Source organism: Meleagris gallopavo, chromosome 11, assembly GCF_905368555.1.
Source record: "Meleagris gallopavo chromosome 11, MGAL_WU_HG_1.1, whole genome shotgun sequence".
Classification (NCBI taxonomy): domain Eukaryota; kingdom Metazoa; phylum Chordata; class Aves; order Galliformes; family Phasianidae; genus Meleagris; species Meleagris gallopavo.
The window spans coordinates 22,357,712-22,382,508 of record NC_139414.1 but is presented as its reverse complement, the minus strand read 5'-3'; the positions used below and the strand labels follow the sequence as shown (position 1 = coordinate 22,382,508).

The following is a 24,797-nucleotide window of genomic DNA, read 5'->3' as shown; positions in this document are numbered from 1 at the left end:
GCCCCGCCCGGCCAGCGGCACCGCTGCCCCACGCCCCGCCCTCGGCCCCCTAGCTCCGCCTCTTCCTGCCGGGGCGGCGCTGCCCGGCGCGGGGTGCTGGAGGCGGTTCCTCCCCGCGGCGGAGGCGCACACGGGCGGCCTTGGTTTGGCTCGGTTCTTTCTCCGCTCGTCTCCCGCCGCCGTTCCCATGGCGCTGTGCAACGGAGACGCCAAGGTCGGTGCGGGGCTCCGCGCTCGGCTCGGGCCGCTTTGTGCCGGGGGCGGCGGGCACATGGCGCGGCCTGGCCCCGGCCGTGCTCCGGCCCCGCTCGGTACGGCCGGGCCCAGGGCCGGCGGCGCCTTGGGCGGCCCCGCGGCGGTTCCCCGTCGGCTCGGCGGTGCGGGCGGCCGCCGTGCGGGGCGCTGGGGGACGGCCCGGCCCCAGGCCCGAACAAAGGGCTGCGGGGGCTGCCCGTCGCGGAGCCCCTCGGCCCGGCCCCGGAGCTGCGCCGCGGGCCGCCGGAACCGAACCGCGCTCCGGGAGCGACCGGTGGGCGGCCTGGGGCTGCTCCTCTACAGGGCACCGCGCTCTCGGGCCCGGCCGTGCGGCCGCCGGGGCCGGTTGGGGCCGGGGGTTTCCTGCCCGTTGTGGGGTTTCCTCTGCGGGAAGCAGGCGCTTCTCTGCCGCGCGTCGGGAGAAAGAGGAGGACGCGTCCTTACAGCTGCCTAATTCTCGTACCGCAGGGGAGCAGTTAATCTCGTAAAACCTGTGCTGGCTTGGGAGCACCGGAGCGAGATCCTGGCTGCCGCTCGTTGCGGTGCCGGCTGTGCCGCGGCTTCGCGGGGCCGTGATGGAGGTCCGTGGGTGTGCGGGCACTGCAGGGCGGGCTGCGGGCTCTGCTTACTGCCCCGTGTGCGGGCACCGGGGGGCGAGACGGGCTGCGTCCTTCACCGGGCACCTGACGGCAGGATCCGTGCTGGAGCCGGTCGTGGCGCTGATGTTACTCTTATAGAACCGACGCTGCGCCTTCTAATGCTGAAAGCCAGCAGCAGCGCCTTCTCCTTCCGGAATTATGGGGTGATAGAAGTGCAGCAATGGCCGGCCGCTGATCTGGGGTTTGTTGGGTTATTGGTTCTTCAGGTGTGGGTGGCAGTAGGAACGTTTTGTGCCTGGTGTGGTCTTCAGCAGGAGTCTCGTGACTCACTATAGCTCAGTATCTTTCAGTTTCTTTCCCCCTGTTTTTCTCTTAGGAAATGTAAGTTCTGTTCTGTTGCTCTAGCCCTGCTCTCCCGCAGTGTCAGAGCGGGTGCAGCTGTGTGCATGCACAGCCCTTGAACCACCTTGCTTGTCCAACCAGGTTTAACAGGCATTCTCCCAAACAGCCATTTCTAGGGATTTGTTTTGGAAACAGGCAAGCTCTGGTTGTAACCCTGCTGAGGGGAAAAGAGCTCTGGTCAGAAACCAGAAGTGCCCACCAAGACAGTGCTGCCCACCAGGCTCCATGTGCCCATTCCCATAGCAGCTGGGCTCCTCAGCATCCCCCTGGCACACATGTGATATGCACATGTGTAAGGTGGACTGCCATATTGGCTGCACGTTAGCAGCATCCGCTTCATTTTTTATGCCATTAAATGGCATTTCCCATGTTAAATTTGGATTCCAAATCTTAGTTCTCTGCCTTCAAGTAAATAAAGGCAGATCTTGTCTTAACTTACTGCCTTGTGAGCCACGCAGGTCGTGTGGGTGCAGTTGTCTGTGAAGGGGCTTCTCCCCTGTTGTTGCACACGTGGTGCTGTGCCTCGTGCAGGAGTCAGGCAGCTGGCATCCAGAAGAGCTGTAAGGCCTTCATCCCAGGCACGTTGAGGTGTGCCTCAATGCGCTGCTCTTGCTGCAGAAAGCTGAAGAAAGGTACAGCTTGAGGTAAAGCACAAACCTGCTTGCTATAGAATCACAGCATGGCTGGGCTAGAAGGGACCTTAAAGATAAAGGCTCTGTCCCTGCAGCATGCTCTGAAGCCTTATGGTTCAAGGTTAATTATAAGATCTTAGCTCTAGAAAGGGTTGTGTTTGCCACAAGATGGTAAGAATAAGGACGTTGGTTGTTATTGCGGGAGCTGTTAATTTATGACTTGCTAGGTGGGCATGCCCAGCAGTACTTTGGAGCAGTGGCTTGCCCCAGTCTCTGCTCGAGCAGGAGCCCCTCATGCTGCCTGGCTCAGCACTGAGAAGGCATTAAGAGCTTCTCATCAGTTATCAGCTGAAGCAAAGAAATTAATAACGACTCTAACCTGGATTTAGGCTTCGAGGGATTTAGTACTGTTTGTTCACATCCTTTAATTTAGATGGACAAAATGTTTCCTGGTTGCTTTGGAAGTTCCCTGGACGCTTGCTGTCCCCAGCCGGCCCAGGGCAGCTGCTGGTGGTGCACTATCCCTATGGGGCTGAGCAAGGCAGCTCTAGGGCAGCCTTTGCATTTGGAAGAGCTTCAAAATGTCTACTAAGGTAGTGTTTGCCAAAGTAAAACCCTTCCCAGGTTTTCCTTCATCAAATTACACTGGCAAGGAAACAGTGTTAAGTTCTAAGTTAAGGGGAAGAAAACTCCAGTGAGTGATTTCAGGAGCAGTAGTTTTTTCTGCATGGATTTCCTGGCATCTTAGCATGGTCGAGTTCATGTTCTTCCTCAAAGACCCCTTGGTGAGGGCGTTTCCACAGAGCACTCGTTCTCCTTAGAGAAGAAGGAACCCATCCATGTGTTTTCTCGCCCTCTGCCAGGTTTGGCTGAAGCTGGCCATCCAACTCAAGCAGCCCAATGTGCAGACTGCAGGGGCTGCTTGAATGCTACATTCAAAAGTTTGTTTGTTTTTCATAAATTGAAGCAGAAACATTTGTTCTCAATTTCTACTCCCTGCTCCCCCCAGGATGTCATGGCAAGTGAAAGCTGAGAGTACGAGGCGATGCAATGGGGAAACACATTTTTCCCCTGGCTTTGCATAGCGCTGCTTTGCTTGAGGAACGAGGCACGTGCTCTTCATTATCGTATGGTGTGCTGGGCTGCATGCAGAACTGTAGTGTGACAGAGGATGGAGCTGTGCTGGTGAACAGGGCGTAGTGCTGCTTGTTTGCGGGAGGCTCTCCCATCATGAAGGGGAAAGACTGACGTAGTTTGTGCTGTGCTTGGATTTGGGATGGGGACGGTGTTGTTGCATGGGAGGGATGTGTTGTGTCAGTGTAGCTAGCTCGTGGACACACTGGGCTTTGTAAACTTGCGGGTTCTTTCACTTACAAGTCTTGCCTTTAGTCTGTATTATTTAGCCAGGAGTTAAGGTGCAGGCACCCCTAGCAGCCCTGCAGCTGTAGGATGTGTGCCATAAGGCCGCAGTGTCCCACAGAGCGCTGACTGAGCCGTGTTCACAGCCAGAGAACACTGGAGGAGAGCTGAAGGACGGGCAGCACCACTACGAGGGAGCTGTCGTCATCCTGGATGCTGGTGCACAGTACGGGAAGGTCATCGACCGCCGGGTGCGTGAGCTCTTCGTCCAGTCCGAGATCTTCCCCCTGGAGACGCCCGCCTTCGCCATCAGGGAGCAGGGCTTTCGGTAGGTGCTGGTAGGGCAGCTGCCTGCTGGCGCGGTGCTGTGCCTTTCCCTGGGGCCGTGCTGTGCTGTTGGATCCTCGGCTCATCCGCCTGGGTTTCGCTGGGTAAAACCTGTGCAGCAGCATTACTGTTGACTATTTGCTGCTCGTTGCGGTGCTGTAAAACGTCACTTTAATAATTTTTCTTTGTTAATACAACTCAAGTGGCCGCATTTTAATTGTGTATCTGCAGAAAATTAGATGACAGCGCTCCTTAACCTGTTAAACCAGGGTAGTTGCAGTATAATTATGGAAAAAATAATAACCTATTTAACTACAATCTCAGTATTGGACAAATTGTCATAAATGATGCCAAACCATTTCTGGGAAGTAACTGAAAAAAAAAAGCCTCAGTGGAAGTGCCATGCATTGTTAGCAGCAAGAAACCATCTCGGCTGTGTAGAACTTTGCACATTACGGTGCTTGCCAGAGTATGCCTCTTCTCGTGTGGGGAAAATAAATTGGCTGAGGTCTGCAAGTCATGAAGGACTTTACTTGTCAGGTGAAAATTCGGAGGTGCTTTGAGTGTTTTTGCTAGAGCCGTGCAGGAGATAAGGCGGCGCTGTGTTGCAGAACTGTTTTTCTAATCAATGATAATTAGTGACTCAATAAGCAGTGTGTTTTAGAAAATCAGATAGGAACTCACTGATCTCTTCTGCAAACTGAACGGAGAACCCAGGAGCTGCTGCACCTGTCAGGCAGCCTTTCTATGAAGAATTTCTTTTAGAAATGTTTTGGAATATACATTCTGTGTCAGATTTATTTAATGATTCCCCAGCAGGCAAGTCTTTGAGCAGTGGATGTACCTAACTACCACTTTAAAAAGCATCCTGGCACCTCGTTGCTTGCTTCCAGATGTGGATGGCAGTGCTGACAGTGAGGGGCTCAGAGCTGTGCTCTGCTGCTGCAGGTTTGCAGTGAGAGAGCTTTTTTGTCCCTTTCTGTTCTGAGTTGAAGATTCTGCTTATCCTGATCAGAGCTGTTGGATTTGTCATTCCAGATAACTGCTCTCTAAATTTGGGCTCTCCACTCAACAGGTTGCTCCTCAAGGCTGAGGCAGTGATTCCAGCTTATCAGTCGCACCCATCAGTCAGTGAACGTTGTGTCCCCAGTGCTGGTCAATCATTTGCATCCTGAGGAGCTCTACAAACACTGAGTTTAGCTGCTGGGCGCCTCTCTGCAGTGACCATTGTAAAAAGGAGCTCATGGTTTTACTGCAGGGTTTTGATGAAGCTCTACATGCCATGGGAACAGTCTGGTTTCCATATCACAGCGCATGGCATCAAGGATAAAAATTGAGTAGTCCTGGGAGCTGCCCATGTCTGTGCTAAGGTCTGAGATAGGCAGAGAGATGGAAAGCACTGTCGAGTTTTATTTGCATGTTGCATTTACAAAGGCATCTCTGCAGCTCCTGCAGCTGCAGAACACTGGCACAGGGTGCCTGCTCCTGCAGGGACATACTGTGCTGTGTCTGGGGGCATTAGTCTGTAGGCTTGGCAACATTTCTGACCTCTGGGACCTGAGGCCGGGGAGCAATGGGTGTGTTTTATTCCTGGTGTTTTGCTGTGGCTCCTGGTGGGACTGTAGCCCATTAGAAACAGGCTTTCTGAAACCTGCATAGGCTGCTTTGGAAGTGGTTTAAGCTAAACCAGAGGAAAGTATGTCTGTAGCAGAGCAAGAAGGCACATCACAAATTACATGCTGCTGCAATGGAACTTTCAAATTCTGCATCCTGTGCTGCAGGAGTGTGAGGACAACTGAGAAGATGCGGGTCATGACTGGCACTGGCTTTCTTCCTGTTTTCCCCTCTCATCATCTCCCAATTCATTTTGTATTTTAAGAGTTCAGATTCAGGAAATCTTTATGTGTTCTTGAGTTTTTAATTGGCAAGTAAGAGAAGCAGACTTGAAGCCTGTAATTTTTTTTAAACAAGGCAGTAGCTAATTGACTTCTCATTAAAAAACATTTAGTCTCTAGGTGTAGCTACATTTTCCTTATTCTATATTACTTGGTGCTCCACATGCATGGCTCTTGAGCAGATGCTCTGCACAGTCATGGGGTGGCTGAGGTGGGTCACCCCAGGTCTCTGCAGCCCAGCCCTTCTCCCCCAGCCCCTCCTGCACATCCCCAGCAGCACCCCAGCCCTCCTTGCTCCTTGTGCAGCTCTGGCCCAGCAGTGCTGCTCTCACAGCTCCAGAAGCTCAGGAGTCTCTCTTTGAGCGTGGCTCTCCTCCAGATGGCACAGGCAATCAGAGTGTGTTTGTGTTGCAACGCTAATGCTCTGTGCTTGATTCTCGCCATCTTGCTTCTCTTGTAGTCAGCATTTGGCTGGGAATGTGAAATGCAGCCCTGTTTTAAGCTGGCTTATATTTGACTTTGTTTAACCTGATGAAATGCTTCTCTTGTAAACTGTTTTTGCTAGCTGTAGCCTAGCAAACCTAAACTGTCTGCTAGAATATCTGTATTAGAGCTTAATTCAGAATATGCAGAGTTATGAATGTTATAAGGCAACGTCTGTGTTCAAATGAAGTTGTTTAACGTGAGCTGATTTGATTATCTCTTGTCTGCAGAGCTATCATCATATCTGGAGGACCAAATTCTGTGTATGCCGAAGATGCGCCATGGTTCGACCCAGCAATATTTACAATAGGAAAACCAGTTCTCGGGATCTGCTATGGCATGCAGGTATGGTGGAGAGAGATGTTTGCCTATGGCAGCCTTGCTTCTGCAGTTAGCCAGACTTAACTGCTACAGGACCAGCTTTCCAAAATAAGCAGTGTTGTGTGCCACGAATGCAAAAGATATTTTTAAGGTGCTAATTGGTAAACTGAGCATGCTGTGTTACCAGCAGCATAAATGCTTTTCTTCTTGCTTTGCTACTGTGAACTGAGCTCTGCGCTCAATTTTTTGTCAGAATAACTGCACCCTGACAGTCATTAGCTAATTCCATCTGGTTGATGTTAGAGAATTATGTCCATCATAAACAGGTGAAGTAGTTTCTCCCTTTGATTTTCAAATGTGGAATGTTTCTGTTATAGCTCATGAGTGTGCTTTGGTGACCCTGCAGTGATCTAGTGATCCAAATGGAGTGAAGAAACATTCCCATGGGGACAAAGGACAGATCAGATGCATGATCTCTGCACGTGCATCTTGTTTTTTCACGAGGTTAGCAGTTTATAAAGCCTTCAGAGGTGCAGAATATGGCTGGAAAAACTCCTCGAGAAGGGCTGGTAATTATGGAAACAATGCTGGCACTCCCTGTTCTAAAGGGAAATGTGTGTTGTAATAAAGTGGAAGTGCCTTAAAATGTCAAGCAAATTAAAAACCATGTCAGCTAGGCTAAAGCAGGGGCGTTCTTCAAGGCTGACTTTACAGAAATGAATCAAATGTCTGTGTTAACACACCACTACTTTTATTTGAATAGAATGGAATCAGACTAGCACAGCCTGTAAAATATCAAACTAGATCTAAAATAACTTTTAAATCTCTGAAACAACATAGTTAGGAGGTGAAAGTCTGAAGTGTGTGTTTGTTACCAGTCATATCTGAAGGAAAAAATCTGAGACTTCTGAAATGAGAAATGCAGAATACCTCACCTTGCCTTTTTGAAGTTGAATTTTAGAAAGAAATAATCGGGTGGAGATTTGTGCTACTCCTTCCTAACAAGGGCTAAGAAGAGTCTCCGTGGTCACAAAAATCAGACTAATGTTTTTGCCTGGTTCTCCAGAGATGATCAGGCAGATCTCAAGAAGGTTAAGCCTATGTGAGGGCCCTTCACTGAGGGCTGGATGTCAGGTTTTTGTTTAGCAGCTTATCTGTCTTGGTGGCAACTGGCCTCAGATACTCCACTGATTTGCAGAGCAATCATTTAGAAGTACACATTGATTTACAGTACTGAATGTGTTGTCTTGTGCATCTCTGCCCCTTGCCTGCTGCTGTGTATTTCTGTTACTCACTGTGTGTAGCAGTTGTCCCCAGCTATGCTGACAGAAGGCCAGAGGAAGAGAATGAGCCCAGTGCTCCTTTTTGAAAAGAATTCTTATGGTTTTGCCAAGTGCTATTTAAAATGAGTATAATCATGAAAATCTGTCTTTCTGTGTGTCCGAGGACTGGAACTATTTGTCAGTCGCAGGCTGAAGTACAAAGATTAAAGCAGTACTAACTTGTGTCATGCTTTTTTCATGTCAACTTTGTGTTTTGGCAGATGATGAACAAGGTGTTTGGAGGTACGGTGCACAAGAAGAGCGTCAGAGAAGATGGAGTGTTCAACATTACTCTGGATAACACGTGTTCACTGTTCAGGTACATGGATGCTTTGAGTGAGGAGAACAATATTGGGAATAGAATGGAACTGGTCTGGAAATTGGTGACTGAATGAGAGGAGGGGTGTTTTTTAGAAGACAGTGAAATTGCACCCAAGCTCTTACAATTTCTAATAAGCTGTTGCAACTGTGTTCATGAGTAGGCAACTTATGTATTTAAACAAATATTCAGGAATAACTTCTCAGTTGACTTCTGAAATGTAGATATGTTTGTTTAGAATATTATATAAACCCTTTTATTTCAAAGTAAATTGTCTTAATTGAATTGCTGTCAAGAACTGCTGCACAAAAGTCTGCGTGAAGCTCTTTGTTCTCCTTGACAGTGCATTGCTTTATGTTAGCTGGCACCCATCTAGTTTCTGAAAGGTAACAGTAATTTTGAAACCACACGTTTTCTACCTTCCTTCAAAATTGCTTAGTGATGTTTTATAAAATCAGAATTAGATTTCTTAGTACTTTGTCAGTGCCTCACAAGTTCCTTGCAGTAATCCTAACAGTTTAGTTGTGCCCAGAGATGCAACTTTATTGACTTCTTCCCTGTAGAGCTATTGTAGAACTTTATATCCTGCCTCGAGTCTAGAATGCCCAGAATTGTTCTGAAGACATTCAGATTTGATCAAGGAAACTTCACTTATTTGGAATAAAAAGCAGGAATCCAGACATCCTGACTGGCAGTAAATGGCTGTACGTGTCACAGAGGGTGTATTTCAATGTTGAGGTATTTTAAAAACAGCAAAAACAAACAACCCCCAGCAAATAAGCAAAAACCTTCTGAGTTCAGATACACTCCTCTTTCTGTGATGAATGCATTGTATGGGAGCTTTGGCAGCTTCCAATGAAGGAGACCCAGTGGAGGTGAGTGCTTCTGGGAAGGAAATCCTGTATGTATGTAAAAGGGGCCTGGTTGTTTTTGGAGCACATCTCCAGGGGGAAAGAAAAAATCCCAACAAACCACCCACGTTGTGTCTTTAGCATGAGGTAAGGTATTTGAGGATTGGTGTTGCAGATAGCTGAGCTTTTTTGTTTGGGCTCTAAGTGAGAGCATTGTGAAAACTTGATGTATGACTTCTGTCACTTCTACACTGCAATGTATGGCACTCTGTTTAAACCTGGCCATCTTATTGTTATTGATTCTAGACTTTAATCTTTGTCTAGGGGCCTTCAGAAGGAAGAACTTGTGCTCCTCACTCATGGGGACAGTGTGGATAAGGTTGCTGATGGATTCAAAGTGGTTGCACAGTCTGGGAACATTATAGCAGGTATTTGTTTTAACTGAAATTGGTTTTTTGATGGTCTTTGTTACAAGACTTAAAAGTTACCTGCAGGATGTCACAGGAAAATTTTGGTTTTTGTCAACTCAAAGTTCTGAATACCAGGCAGCCTCTTTGAGAGTCTTTCCTGGTAGGTGGAAGATATGGAAGAGTCTTAATTTTACTCAAACACTTGGTAAGATTTCAAGCTATTCATGTGACTTAATGAAAATCTTTCATTAAAAAATCAACAGTCAGCAATGTTTCACATCCTGCTCTTAAATCTAACTAGCTAGGGAAATTCTGGACAACGTCTGTGAATTGTATAAATTGACTTCTTGGATTAATGACACTAAAATGGCAACTTCCTTGCTTCTGAAAGAAAGGAGGCTCTGGTAACCAGAAGTGTCAATGGAAAGCCCGGGTGGCAAATAATATCAGATTTTCTCAACTTCTCTGGAGGTTCATTAATACTGAGGGAGCAGAGATCTGCTACAGATTCTGATGTTACTCATTATTTCTAGAAAATAGATGAATTGCACCTTTTGGTGAGTGATTTCCTGGTGAAGTTCTGTGATGCTTCAACATGCCCTTTTTTATTTTAACCTTCAGAAAAGAATGTGCAGTTTTAAAAATAAAGCTTAGTGCATTTGGAGCAAATGTTCATTCTGCTGTGTATGCACATTTCACAACCAATTATTTTCCTTCGCTCATTTCTTTGCACCAATGAAGGTATAGCAAACGAATCTAAAAAACTGTACGGAGCACAGTTTCACCCTGAAGTTAGCCTTACAGTGAATGGAAAAATGATCCTGAAGAATTTTCTGTACGATATCGCGGGATGCAGCGGGACCTTTACAGTGGAAAACAGAGAACTTCAATGCATTCAAAATATCAAAGAGAAAGTGGGCTCATCAAAAGTTCTGGTAAGCATGTGGAGCTGAAGTCAAAAGATCATTTGCAAAAATCTGAGAAAAACACTCATGCATATAGTCTGGGTAGTGGAAAAGCGCAGAATTGTTGTGATTTGGGTAATACATGAAGCAGGTTTGAGAAAGCTTTTGCGCATTGCACAGTTGGGTCTACGTGTTGTTTGACTTCCCAGTGGTGACTTGGAGGAAAATGAGAAATCAATAGTCTGCTTTCATCTTGCAGCTGTATCTGAATTAGTAGTTAATACTTTCTCCCTCAACAGCTCTGCAAGCCTGTTTTTTTTCCCTTTTTTTTCCTCATCCTTAGGTTTTACTCAGTGGAGGTGTGGACTCAACTGTTTGCACTGCTCTCCTGAATCGTGCTTTAAACCGGGACCAGGTGATAGCTGTACATATAGACAACGGATTTATGCGCAAAAGAGAAAGTCAGTCTGTGGAGGAGGCACTGAAAAAACTTGGGATTCAGGTTAAAGGTACCACTCCGCTGCAGCAAAGCTCATTTAATTGCAGTCGTCTTCTGTAGTTTGGTTAAGGGTCCTCCATCGGAGCGTCACTTCTTGTTCTGTATCTGTGTCTTTAGAAACTGAGCTCATTTGGGTGATTGAATGCCATTGGAGCCAAAAGTCCTTCCTCAAGGCTTTTTTTTCTCTCCTGTTTTATGGCAGTGTGTTGTTTGTGGAGTAGCTTGTTGAGAAGCAGTCTTATGACTTCAAGCAATATGGTGAAGGCCAGAGTTTGTTCTACACACAGCAGTGCAGGATTTTTTTGTTGTGTTGTTTTGTTTCAGAGGAATGTTGTGCCTTATCCTTGCATTCCCTAGACTGATAAGCCTGGGCTGTGACAAGTAAGGGAATCCCTTTATGAGAAATGTGCCCTCTGTCAGTTGTGGAGTTCGGTGCTGTAGAAGATGCCAGAGAACCTACTAGCTGATCTCTGTATCGAGAGCCTCTCTAAATTAAGAGACGTGATGCACTGTGAGGAAGCAGTGCATTGTGTAATTTTGGTTGCAGCAGGGCCTTAGCTTAATAACCATCCTGTAACTATTTAAATGGAGCAAGTAAGTTGTAATCTAAGAGGGGAGACAAGAATTGAACTTGTTTCCTAACCTCATAGTATACAAAAAATGGCCCTCGAGAGCATGTTGATAAAAAGAAATAACATGCTTTTGTAGCAGTTCATTCTTGAGGTATCAAACAGACCTATTTAGCACAATCAGTACTTAAATGACTGCAGTATTCTTAAGAACAATAGTCGTTCTTATTCTTTCTAATCTTACATGTAAATCTGTATTGGCTTTGCCAACCAATTCTGTAATTTCATACAGTGGTGAATGCAGCTCATTCTTTCTATAATGGTACAACAACTCTGCCAATCTCTGATGAAGACAGAACTCCACGTAAAAGAATTAGCAAGACCTTAAATATGACTACAAGCCCTGAAGAAAAAAGAAAGATTATTGGTGACACGTTTGTTAAGGTAATATTTGTAATTTTTTTTCCACATGAATTCTAGATACGTTTTCTGTCTCAGACTACTTCATTCTGAAGCGTTGTGCACAGTGTTGTGTAGGCTATGGATGACCTAATCCATGGCAGTCCATTAAGACCTTTGAACACTGAAAAGTTTTCTTTTCCATCTTACAGATTGCCAATGAAGTTATTGGAGAAATGAATCTGAAACCTGAAGAGGTTTTTCTTGCTCAGGGTACCCTCAGACCTGATCTCATTGAAAGCGCTTCCCTTGTTGCAAGTGGCAAAGCTGAAGTAATCAAAACTCATCACAACGACACAGAGCTGATTCGAAAACTAAGAGAAGAGGTAAATGAAAATTTGGATACTGGTGTGTCCTTCTGGTTATCACCACAGATGTGATGATGCTGAATATAAGAGATGAGCAATGTTTTGCTAATATAACTGGCCCATGTTGATGCATCTTGTGATGCTTGTGAGGCCCTTTAAGTTCTGTTATATTAAATATACTTATTACACTTCTCTCTGGTTGCTGTGTTCTCAAAGTAATCAGAATGGCTTCAGTATTGCCCAGCATTGAATATTAGTGGAAATGTCAACAGATTGAATCCATGCTGTGTGAACAGTGCCTCTCACAGATGTTACCTAAAACGATTTCATTGCTCTTTTGTCTTGTAACACTTAAACCTATGATGACTGTGTATGGAAGCAAAGCCAATACCAAACACCTATAGCAGATGACTGCTGAAAGGCTTTTCAGACAACTTTAGTCTGATTCAGGTGGAATTCATAATGTAATGGATTGCTTACTTCTCCCTTTGTGTCTCATTCAGAACATCAGTATGCAGTGTTTTGTAATGGCATTGATAGCTCAGATTTCACATGATATGAATTCAAGCAACAGCAGCGATGTGCTTTTAGGTGAAATGATGATTAGTTCCTGTTGAGAGACATGACTGCAAGTCTTCTCAGTAGCACTGACCACTACAGACATAGTATTCTCCTTTGGAAGAGAGTGAGAATTTGGAAAAATTTCTCATCAGAGGGAGTGGCCAGGTACTGGAAGTGGGGGAGTCAAGAATTCAGGAATTGTAGAAATGTGGCACTTAGGGACGTAGTTCACTGGGGTGGGTTATTGGCTGGACTAGACGACCTTAGTGGTCTTTTCCAACCTTTATGATTCTGTAAATATGTTTAAGTGAGTTGAGAACTAGGGGCAGATCTGTCAGGCTCCGATGTGGGGATCCGTTCTCTGTGCTCTTTCACAGCTTGTGCATCAAGGCAATGGCCTGGTCGGCTGGCTGCCAGCAGTATGCTGGTGGTGCACAATCTGTTTACCATTTGTCAACTTAAGAACGCACAGATCTTTTTGGAATATCCTGCTGTGGACACCTGTGGATAAAGACTGGGAGTTTAGAAATGGTACAAACACAGGAGATTGAACTGGTGACAGAGGACACTCTGAAGATGCACAGCACAAGCTTTGTCTTTTTTATTGTACCCTTGGTTGGTTAGCTTAAACAAACCTATTCACAGTTCTCTAAGGTATTTTCAAAGCTTCTTGGTCAGTATGAATTTTGGAAGACAGTCAGAACCAGACTGGCCTGCAGTTGTATTTGCATTGCTTAAGCCACTGATACTTTTGGCACAAACAAACTTTATCTTATCCCCTCTCCTGTAACTGTTCTGCAAAGCCTACATTCACATGTACTTTTCTTTCCAGTGTTTATGCAAGTGTTGGCAGCTGATGCTGTGAAAAGCAGGCCACTCTGACTGCCTGTTACCTAAACATTTGAGGCTTTTTGTTTGAATATGTAAGCTAGAGTGTAAATCACTGTGGTTTTTCTTTTGTTTGTTTTTCTTTTAGGGTAAAGTTATAGAACCACTAAAAGACTTTCACAAAGACGAAGTTCGAGTGCTAGGAAGAGAGCTTGGACTTCCCGAAGAGCTGGTTTCAAGGCATCCCTTCCCAGGTACCAGAATCCATGCTGCTTAGTGAAGGGCTGTGTGCAGCATCAGTGTTGTTTGGAAGATACTTAATGTGCAGAATAAATTTGTGTTGGAGAATAGAACTTACCTCTAAACACAGAACTAATCTGGTGGATTTTCTGAGGCTTTAGTTTAAGCGCAGGATTTTTTTGAGGAAATCAGTAATTGAGAGCAGCTTGGTTTTATGGATAGTGCTTAAAATAACAGATTTATAATTGAGTTATCATAGAGCTGCATTTGTTTCTTCTTAATTTTGTAAGCCAAAGCAAGGATTGTCAGTGAAGTGCAGCTGAATGCTGTCTCAGCTGTCAAATCTATCTTGCACGAAATAATGGCCGTTGTCTGCCTGCCTTTTTAAGTGGCTGTTGCTGTTTTGAAAACGATTGCATGGTGAATAACAACAACAGTTCTCAACCAGAAAACATCAAACTATGTAATCTCTTAAGAGATGTGCTCTTTGTGTTTCTAAAATTGTCCTGCAGGGTGTGTAGTAGTCACAGTCAGAATGCCTAGGCTGCTCTCTTAATGCACCAGCACTGCATGAAGTTAACGACACTATTCAGATGTTTCCAGCTAATTACATATGTACTTTTGTGTCAAGTAGTTAGCAGGCCAAATAGCCTTCAGGGATCTTTTTAAAAAACAATGGAGATTCAACTGTATGTTATAACCAACTCTGTCATCCAGGCTGCCTAGCAAAGGGAAGGAGGAGGTTGCTGTTTGCTTTGGCTTGCCATCCAGCACGCTGCATCATCACTAATGCTGCTTTACACAACCAGCCAATGCAAAATGTCAGTAACTAGTGCTTAAATGTACTGAGCAGAAATACTGTTCCAGAATAAACGGTTGGCTTATTTCTTTGGCTTGTTTTGTTGAGTGTCAAGACAGTGTAAGAGGAGGTGTGGTGGCAAAGCATAGCTTACCTAATGACTGACCTGATGTTCCGGTGCTGTTGCTTCTAGAGATGAAAGTCAACTTTTCATGCTATTTACTGTGATGTTTTTTTCAATTTTACGTTGCAGGTCCAGGTCTGGCAATCAGAGTGATATGTGCTGAGGAGCCCTATGTGTGCAAAGACTTCCCTGAAACAAACAACATCTTGAAAATAGTTGCGGATTTTTCTGCAAGTGTTAAGAAGGTAACAAGACTGTTATGTTCTGACGTCTATAGAAGTGGTGTGATCATTTTGTAGTGCATTGCTGTGAGGTTTAAGTTGCTAAAATTTAAAAATGACTGATTTGTGTTCTTTGGGTATAATGCATTTCAGTCCAACTTGCTCAAAGCTTTTTGGTACGGTACAGTAGAATTTTTGAAGTCCAGGCTATGGCAAGTGTTGAGTGACTTCTGTAAATTGGAAGCTTATGTACTTTTCAGATAGCAAATAAATCCTGTTTTAGTTAAAACTTGTGGAGATGAGGATTTCAGAAGATGATTCGAATTTCAGTGTCGGAAAAAAGATTTTCCCTACTTGGAGTAGTTGTAATTTTCTAGGATGGCATGTACTAGCAGCCACTGAGTGCCTGAATTGAGGGTGCAAAAGTGAAGAACCAGCATCTGCTGGATGTCCCAAACAGAATCCTGAAGTGATTACTCAATGATATTTAAGCTCTCGATCCTTGAACTGTTGGACCTTCCTGGTTTCTGTGAGCTCTCAAACTGAGCTGCAGGGGGCTGAAAAGCCACCATGAGGGAGCAGCAGTAAGTGCCAAGTTCAGAACAACTTCCAGAGCTTTTTTGAAGGAACACCGAAGGAAAAGCATCTGTAAGTGCTCTTCTTGAAAGCATGTTGTACTGCAGTGTAAGGTAACACAGTATTGCTTTGTTCTGTGTCTGAAATAAACAACAGGCATGAAAAATCTATTTTTCACTGATGAGCTGTGGTGGCATGTGGGATCATAAGCTTTGGGAGAGAGAATGAATGCAGAAAAGCAGTTTCACCTATGGTCTTGGGAGGGCTTCAGCTTAAAATGCATACAGTTGCTTTCACTGAAACTTAGTTGTTAAAGGAAAGGTATTTTGTAAACAGTTCCCAAGGGTAAATGTGGACTATATTTAGCCAACCAGCTGCTTAATTTTATTTATGTTGTGTCTGAATGTTTGGGAGCTTTAATTAGTTAAAAGTTATTTTTCTGCATCATTGCACAGCCACATACTTTGTTGCAAAGGGTCAAAGCATGCACGACTGAAGAAGACCAGGAGAAACTGATGCAGATTACAAGCCTACATTCACTGAATGCCTTCTTGTTACCCATCAAAACTGTGGGAGTGCAGGTAAATGAATTCATTCCAGGAATATTCTTAAAGCTGCTTCCTTGCAGTTGTCAGGCTGCTAGGAAGTGTAAGGATTGCTACTGTGATGTTGATAAGAACTCTAGAAATCAACTTCAAAAGGCTGTGACTCCTGTGTCTCGTGTCAGCTCTGGTAGAGTGCAGGTGTTGAGAGACCTGAATAGATAGATGGGTAAATGCCAGGCCTCATATTTGAGGATATCATTAAGGTTGAATAATGCTGAGTGCTTGCATAGGCAATTTCTTCTTGATGTTTATAGCGTAATAGATTCCTGTTGCTCCTTTCAAGGCTGAGCAGTCTTTCTTTGCATTATCATTATTGAATTACACCTTTACATTTATTACTGGCTGCTTAACCTTGCATGTCTGTTTTGTAAGTCCTTGCAGTCAGCTTTTGTTATTACTTGCAATGGCAATATCATCAGCAGACTTCTGTACTTTGTCACAAGCCTTCCTCAGATGGTGCCCTCAAAATATCAATGTGCAGTCAAGTCCCAGTGTTCTGGTCATCTTACGAATTCTGAACCCCTTCATTTCATGTGCTCTTGCCAGTTCACGAGAGACCTGTCTCACTTTGGTGTTTTCTCCATTTACTTGATACCTCTGAGCATTCTGATTTCGGCAGGTTTGTGCCTGCTGAATGTTGACACAAAAGACGGTCCTGTAACTTACGTGGAAAAGCAGTGTGAAATATTTTGGTAGTGAAATTCATATTGCATGAATTCCTAGGGTGACTGCCGCTCGTACAGCTACGTGTGTGGGATCTCCAGTAAGGATGCCCCACACTGGGAGTCCCTCATGTTTCTCGCCAGGCTCATACCACGCATGTGCCACAACATCAACAGGTAAGTGTTCTCTGCTCAGCACCAAACTGCTCTTATTTCTAATAAGTAATGCATGGATGCTTAGTGCCCCTGCTGAATTTATGGTGTAACTACTTACGAACATATGTGCGTTATATGGAGGTTACAAATAATAAATCCAAGCTTGGGTTTATTTCTGGAAATACCAACTTGAAGTAATAGATAGTTTATCTCCTCATTTTAAACACTCAATTAGACAACTTCCAATGTAACTTAAATGTTTTTTGAAGAGTTCTGAGCCTGCTGATGAGCTGTGGTGGCATGTGGGATCATGCTTTGTGTCAGGAAGGGGATTTGCACAACTGTCAGCTCTAGTGCTGCAAGGAAGAGTTCCAAAGCTGGGTGGTTTTATCTTAATTGAGTTCTCTTGTGAATATGTATTTTCTTCTGAAGTTGCTCAGAGATTAAGTCAGTTCTAGAAAATATGTATCCTTCTTGCTCAGCTGTAGACTTGTGACAAAGCTGCTTATAATTGCTTATAGCAAGACTTAATTTTGTCACTTAAGTGACACCCACTGGAAGAGCTACTGTACTGGGGAGAGAGATCTTGACTTACAAGATATTCCTCTAAACTCTGTGCAGAGCAAATAAAAGAAAGCATGAACTCAGGGCGGTTTGTGCAATTTCCAAGTGTGTGCTGGATGTACAGCATTGCTGTCTTTAAGCTGCTCTGGATTTAATACTCCCCTCCTGAATGTACTCCCACCCCAGGAGTTCTGCCACACCAGGGTGTGTTTCTGAGAGCTTTGGGTTGACGTTGGTGGGGAGCTGGGGAAGCAGCAGCTGGAGGAGTGCACTGGGAGCAGTTGGTGTCTGCCCAGCTATGCGTGCAGCCTTTTACTGCAAACAAAGACAGGAGATGTCAAGCTTGGGTCCTGCCCAGCTTTGGGTTTTAGACAAGTGATCTTCCTTTGTATTTATGAACTCAAATAACTTGTGTGCATTCATGATACATAGTAAATCCTTCTGTGAGGCCAGTTGGACAATATTGCTTTTTGTTCTGCAGCACATATAATGGTGGGATTAAAAAGATAAAGCTGATGTGATTGGTTTGAATTTGGAAGATACTTTATTACAAATGCAGTGAAATAGATTTGTAAACAGCAGTGTTAGTGCCCCGTTTTGGAAAGACAGCTATTCCTTAACAAATAAGGTTTCCTGTCAATGATATGGTGGTTTCCTAATGGGACTGAAGATAGGCATTTTAAGCATATAAGTAGCTTTCTTTGAGTAATCTTAACTTTTACTCGCATCAAAGTAAAATTGAAAAAAAAAAAAAAAAGTCTTCTGTAATACCAGTGAGTTAGTGGTGAATTAGTACATCTGACTTGCAAAGCTAGCATACATGTTGCCTTTACTGAATATATCCATTAATATATCCATTAAATTATAGCAAGTTCTAGTTGGTGGCTAAGGAGTGAAACCAAATATTCGGTATTTTTTTTTGGTTCAGTTACTTTTTCTGCAATGCTAAAGATGTAGTCTTTAGGCAGTCTGTTACATTCCACTTCCAGAAAACGTGTTTTCCTACCATCTGGTTTGTTTTCCAGGGTTGTGTATGTGTTTGGTCCACCAGTCAAAGAGCCTCCCACTGATGTCACACCCACATTCCTGACAACAGGAGTCCTCAGCACTTTACGTCAAGCTGATTTTGAGGCTCACAACATTCTCAGGGAGTCTGGTAGGTATTTAGCCTCGTCCCATAGGTGAAGCTGTTGTTTCAGGATCCCCATGCACCCATCCCTATGGGTGTGATTACATAATGCACAGTCACTTTACGGGCTTCTTGATTATGTCCAAAACTTATTGCTGAATGAGATGACAGGCTGCTGCCTTTTCTTAAAGGTCTGGAGGTGGAGAGCTGAAAGGCAGGAACTGCTGGGCTTTCTGCTAGCAGAATTAGAGGTAGGGTTGCAGCTTCTTCATTCTTCATATGGCAGCTGGAGATAAACCTCACAGCTGGGTGCTGCTGCCTCATCTGCTGCCTGTTGTCACACACAGGACTGTGCCTGGGACCATTCTTTTGGTAGGAGTGGGATTTGCCTCAGACACACTGCACGGCTCAGAGGCATGATGCTTTGCTGCAGTGTGAACTCCTACAAGAGCCACTGTTAACCAGCAGAAAGTCAAATTACTTCTTGCTGATGATCTCCGTTATCAGTATTTGCCTGAAGTAGATGAACTGCGTAAAGAGACTTGGCTTGGTTTTGAAATCATGCTTGGTTATGGAAAGAAGGTTGCTAACTGTTAAATCACCCTACCCTGGCATTTGGTGTTATCTAGATTTCATTGGTAATGGCTGAAAGTATCTCAAAATATAATATATTTTTTTTAATTTCTCTTTCTGAGAATCACTCTTTATTACAGTTAATGTTGGAGCGGACAAAATTGAATGTTTTGTGGGTAGGAAGGAGATCTTAAGTTGCAAATGCAGTCAGTTGCAGAGTTAACAGATTATCTAGTTCTGTTCTGCTTGCCTGCAAGCCTTGAAGATTATTTCAAGTGGCAATTTGAGTAGTTTTAGTGTATGCACTGCTAATTACATAATTGGATAATCAGGGTGATCTTCTGAGGCGTGGTGGTGAAGAAATCCCAGAACTACGGTGTTTCTTTCCATGTAAGTGGAGGAATCACATTTGAAATATGTGTAGGGAATCCTGTAAAACTTCAGTCGTGCTTGTACTTTAAAATCAACCTAAAGCACTTTGTGCTGCTGTTTTCCTGAAGGTTATGCTGGGAAAATTAGCCAGATGCCAATAATCCTGACCCCGTTGCATTTTGATCGGGACCCGCTGCAGAAACAGCCGTCCTGCCAGAGATCCGTGGTCATCAGGACGTTCATTACAAGCGACTTCATGACTGGGATTGCAGCAACTCCTGGTAATGAGGTTCCAGAAGAGGTAATATGGACCTTCAGGTTCCTTTTCAGAGCTTGTGTCGTAGGTGACTTGTTTTAACTTTCTTCACTCTTATTTTCTTGCCTGCTCTTGATTAGGAACAATGTACTGATGTGTTGCTTTGGGAAAAAACAGTAACAAAGAGAAGCTGACAGTGGTTTCAATGAGAACGACAAACTTAGAAGTTTTCCAGTCAAAATAACAGAGATTTTGAAGCTTTTGCCTGCATTAGTAATTGGAAATGTCCTGCCTTCTGGAATTGCTTTGCTTCCCACTTTTTAGTTTACTGGAAGCTGCTGCTTAACATCTCAAAACGTGCTGTTTCCAGATTAGGTCAATGGAAGATGTTTCAAGCACCTTTTCTGGGAAGCTTCATCAATGTCCAGCCTGGAGTGCTTTGTCTCTGATGGAGCTGACGTTAATTGATTGCTCTGGAGAAAAGCTGTCAATGGAAAGTCTTTCCATTAGATGCTTCTTTCTGCTACTTTTTAACCTTCAGAGCTCCCTTTTCTTGTTTGAAAAGTTCATCATTTCAATCAGGCTGCTGCTTTCTGTTTGATTGTGGGTCAGCTGGAGATGTGGGTCTGAGATGTCTGCAAGTGATTGACAGCAGAGCTGAACAGCACATAGTAAAATGTAACCTAAAAAAAAATCATTTTGAAGCTGAAGAGCTGCTGCCGTAAGGGGGAAGTATGTTGTGATTGCTGCTCAGTTCTATTACCAGTGCCAGAAATCAGCAGGTTCCAAATACAGCTGCAAATATTGAGAAGCTGGGAGTTTTCCTTTGTTTTTATTTCTTAATTGGTAGTAATATGCTAGTAGCTGTAGGATTTTTCTCTCCTGTTTATAGAACAGTATGAACAGTGTTTTCCTTGTATACCATTTTCTTAGGATAGTTTTCATCATGTCTGTTTTATGTGCTTTTTACAAATCTACTTATTCCCCCCCTGTAGGTTGTATTAAAAATGGTGGCAGAGATAAAGAAGATTCCTGGCATTTCTCGGGTGATGTATGACTTGACATCAAAGCCACCAGGAACCACGGAGTGGGAGTAAATAACTTTTTTTTATTAAAGTACTGTCTGCAGTCTAAATCATATCAGAAACCATTCCCAGTGTTGACATGCAGTACTGTGAAAGAGTGACTGGAGCTGCTACATCCCATCTGACTCCTCTCCCGGAGCGCAGAGCGGCGGTTACGAGCAGTGCAGGGATAACAGAGTGGGGCTGAGGATTTGTACGGGTAAATGATGGCGGCGTTGCCTGTGTGCAGACAGATTCCTATTGCTTTGGCCTTTGTCTTACTGATTCTTCCCCTTCCCACGCCTTCCAGTTGTTAACTGTCATTTCAACGTGTCTTTGGTTTTGTACACTGTGTAAAAAGAGACAGCTTATTTACTTCTACCAAAAGCATTGTTACAGCCTAAAAATGTAAAATGAATTCTTTGTGACCAACTGCTTTTGAACAAATTTATTATAAATAAATATTTTGCCAAATGGAGTAGTGGGCACTGCTGAGTTGTGGAATTAACGTGTATCTGTCGTGTGCTGTTAGGCCTGTTCTAGATTGTTTGACATGTTAGCCCATGGCAATAGCATTGAGTCCCAAAAGAGCAATGCTGAAGTGTTACGAGATGACCTTCTGCCTGCCTGCCTGTCTGTCCTCACTCCCTCTTGCATCGCCTGCTAGGTGTGTTGGTTGGTGACAGGCATGTCCCCATCACACACGTACTGTGTTTGTGGAAATGTCACGTCACTGTGAGGTGTCTGTGTGCTTCTGGGGCCTCGGAGAGGAGAAAAAGCAGGAGTGCAGCTCTAAAGGCTGTGGCACCAGAGCTCCAGGACGGCCGAATCCTGGTGCTGGTCTCCAACCCTTATGCAATAGTCCCTTCACAGCCTGCTGCTGCCCATGTGCTTACGTTATACTTGATGACAGTTTGTTTTCTTCACATTTGCTTTCACAGGATTTTATTATTTTTTTTAATGTAATGTACTTAGCTTGATTTTTAAATCCTTATAGTCATTAGCGTGGAGTCACAGTATTGGAGTGACTTACCCAACCAGTATAGATTATTTCCATCGTGTATACTCTGCTGTTTCTGTAGTTAAGCAATAATTTAAGAGGTGTTTATCTTGGACACCTGTGCTTTTCTGATACATCAAGGCAGAGCTGTTTCCATCCACCTGAGAGTGCTGAGCATGTCCTGCAGATGCTGTCTGTGGAATTGCAGGTTCTGTAGCAGCTCTGACTTGAGCAGCTTGCTGGATAACTGCCCATGGGACTGCTGCTGTGTGCTCCCAATCAGCCCTGCCACCCATTTCTGGCTGCTGAATGGAAGGCAACTGTTCAAGTTCTATGGAGGCAAAACAGTTGTTCTCAACTGTTCAGGAGCATGGGGTATTTCATGGCTGTGGCTACTTATATTTCTGCTTACATAGATCAATGAACTGGAATAATGGTTGAAAGTGTTTTGTTTGGTTGCACATCATGTGTTCCTATCATTTCTGCATTTACTGCCTATGCACTATGGAAATTTAGTTTAACTCCAGCTTACATGACGTGGCTAATATGTAAACTGATTTTTGCCTGTATTCCTGAGCAGCTGCATTTCCTCTGGAGGTGGTGTGCAGCAGCCCCTGCACTCTGAGGCCACTCCTGCTGCAGGTGGCCATGAGCTGCCCTGCACCTGCAGCTCGCGTGAGGCTTGGGTGAACAGATCCTAACTGCTGTGCATCTCAGCTGCCTCCTTCCGAGCTGGTGCAGTACTTGTAACTGCACTCATCGTGACCCCGGTGAGCTTAATGCTGTGTGGATGAAGTTATACATGTTAACTCCAGTTCTTTTGCTACTGGGCTGTGATCTGTTCAAGCTGGGGATCAAAATGCTGTGTGTCAGTGGTTGCTGTGGCAGAATCTATTGCTACAGCATGGGTTCTGTTGAAAGCAAACTTAAATTTTTAGTGTATCGTATTTCAAGCAACAGCTCCCTGATAAACTGACGGCCTTAGAGTACACTTTAATTTTTAGTCCGAAAGATCTGAGGATAGTTTTCATTACTGCGTTGGTATCTCTTAGGCAAATGGTGAGATGACAATAAAATCTCCCTGGTGTGCTGCAGAAGTACTTCAGCCTCTGAAAGCTGTAGCAGTTGCTTGTTATAAGTAGGCTCGCTCTTGCTGCCACGTTGTCGGTTACCTTGACAGCAAATAGACAAAACAGAAGGAATTACTAAAAAGTAGGGAATATTGAGCACTTCTTAAACCCCAAACCTCCCCAGTTTTGAGTGAGACACTTCTAGCTGGTCTCCTGGAAACAAATATGCAGTGTGGTTAGAAAGCAGCTGGCAAGGTGTGGGTGACAGCGACCACGATGTGCATCAGGACTGGTGTGCTGGTGCCTCGTGATGTGTCCCCAGCACACAGGGATGGGAATCTTGTGTGTGCTGTGGACTGGGAAGCGCTTCCATCCACCATCTGCACTGGAGGTGTAACGTATTCCTGCGCACTGTGTGTAAGCTGAAGTTGGACATTCACTTTGAGCATCTTCTAATCATGTTGATCTGTGAGATGGAGCTTGGCGGCAATTCCTGTGCTCTTTTAGAAATCTTCTTACTTGTTTTTGTTTGTTTTTTAAGCCAGAAAGGTGAATATTGAAATGTTTAGGCATAAAGTATTGCACTATAATCGAAAGGTCTTACGGAAACGGAATTTGTGATCTTTAACTATCTTCCCCTGTTGACACCTGTGCCATGCATTGTAGAAGTGGGTTGTTCTTAGGAAGGTCGGTGGTGTTATCCCAGCAGTTGTGTGTGTATAGGACAGTCAGAAGTGGAGAGAAACGTAAATACTCTGTTCACTTTCTTAAAAACCTATATTTAGCACATAGTTTACAATCTAATACCTGTAGCTGCCCTGTACAGATGTTCACCTCAAGTCTTCAGTAAAACATGTCAGCAGTTAGAGGGATTTGTATCGGGGGCGTTCCCCACCATCCTCAATTTTTAACATTTTTTCTGCTTGTGAAATGATAAAGTACTGTGAGCCTTAATTTTTATCCACAAATAAAAATATTATGTTTGAACACCGGTGTGATGTGTTTCCTAGGGCAGTTTGTGGCCCATCCCTTCTGGGCCGCAGCCCTGTTGTGGAGGTGAGGTGGTGTCCCATGGCTGTCCCTGCTGCTGCCTCCTGCTTGTGTTGGTGCTGGGGTAGAGGTAACTCCTTCCTGAGATGCGTGGGATTCGAGGCTGTGTGTCGTTTCCCGCTCTAGAAGGAAAAAGGCAATTGAGGAAATAGGGCAGTGCAGTCTGTGGCTGTGCAGAGCTGCCCTTTGCAGGAGTGTGGATGTGTGCTGTTGCGTGTCTGTGCCGGATGGCCGAGCTGTGCTCCAGCACCCGCAGTCCTGGTGGGAGCACTGCTGGGGGGCTCCGGGAGCTGCCACCCCTGGGCTGCTGCTGCATTGCCACGCTGCACTTTGTGGCCAGTTTGAACACGATGCAGGCCGTTAATCCGCCCGGCCCTTTGCTTTAGGGGCTGTCCCCATTCTGGTGATGCATTCCTTAATTGCCGGCTTCTCCTGGTGCTCGGTGATCCCGCTTGAGGAGTGCCAGGTGAAAAAGGCATTAATTAACATCACCTGCATTTCTTTGTGCTCGGGTGTGATGTTTGGCTCTGGGCTGACTGCTAAAAATTCCACGAGAAGATAAAAGACTACAGGGAGCTGCTTCCTCATCAAGTTAATTGCAGCAGACGGACTCGCTGAGAGAGGAGCGTCAGTGCTGGATGTGTGCAGTGTGCAGCCATGCCAGGTGGGTGATGAACAACAGCACCGTTAGCCTCTGCTGCTGCTAATTGCACTTGCACTGCCTTTGGCCCACGTGTGACAGCCTGTGCTAATCACAGAAGCACTGAGGCTGAAAAGGACCTTTAAGTTCCCCACCCCCTCCTGCTCACTGCCCTTCAGTGCCACATCTCCGTGTTTCTGAGTACGCCAGGGACTGTCACCCCACCAGTGCCTGTGCCAATGCCCAGCTTGTCCTTAGATAAGGAATATTTTCTAATATCCAACCTGAAAGATGTGCTTCTAATGTAGTATTAAGACTCAAACACGGCCACACAGCTCTTTCTGGGCCCGCAATGGGCTGCACAAACAGGAATTCTCTGAAATGTCTGCCTT

At 44.7% G+C, this 24,797-nt stretch overlaps 1 protein-coding gene across 1 annotated transcript; it reads left to right on the top strand.

The window, feature by feature from the left end:
* Window positions 1–50: 50 nt before the first annotated feature.
* Window positions 51–23,702, top strand: GMPS (guanosine monophosphate synthase). Its single transcript, XM_085233300.1, has 16 exons — window positions 51–214; window positions 3,394–3,575; window positions 6,183–6,297; window positions 7,817–7,914; window positions 9,090–9,193; window positions 9,917–10,110; window positions 10,424–10,589; window positions 11,441–11,592; window positions 11,760–11,933; window positions 13,453–13,558; window positions 14,597–14,712; window positions 15,720–15,845; window positions 16,593–16,708; window positions 18,277–18,407; window positions 19,454–19,626; window positions 20,577–23,702. The coding sequence occupies exons 1-16, from the start codon at window positions 188–190 to the stop codon at window positions 20,676–20,678; spliced, it is 2,082 nt and encodes a 693-aa protein (XP_085089426.1). The 5' UTR covers window positions 51–187; the 3' UTR covers window positions 20,679–23,702.
* The last annotated feature ends 1,095 nt before the right edge of the window (window positions 23,703–24,797 follow it).

Bases quoted from the DNA above. Each gene is read 5' to 3' on its own strand.
- GMPS (XM_085233300.1), top strand. From the start codon at position 188: ATGGCGCTGTGCAACGGAGACGCCAAG. The intron at 9,194-9,916 runs GTATTTGTTTTA...GCACCAATGAAG, and splicing joins GTCTGGGAACATTATAGCAG to GTATAGCAAACGAATCTAAA. The intron at 19,627-20,576 runs GTAATATGGACC...CCCCCCCTGTAG, and splicing joins GTAATGAGGTTCCAGAAGAG to GTTGTATTAAAAATGGTGGC.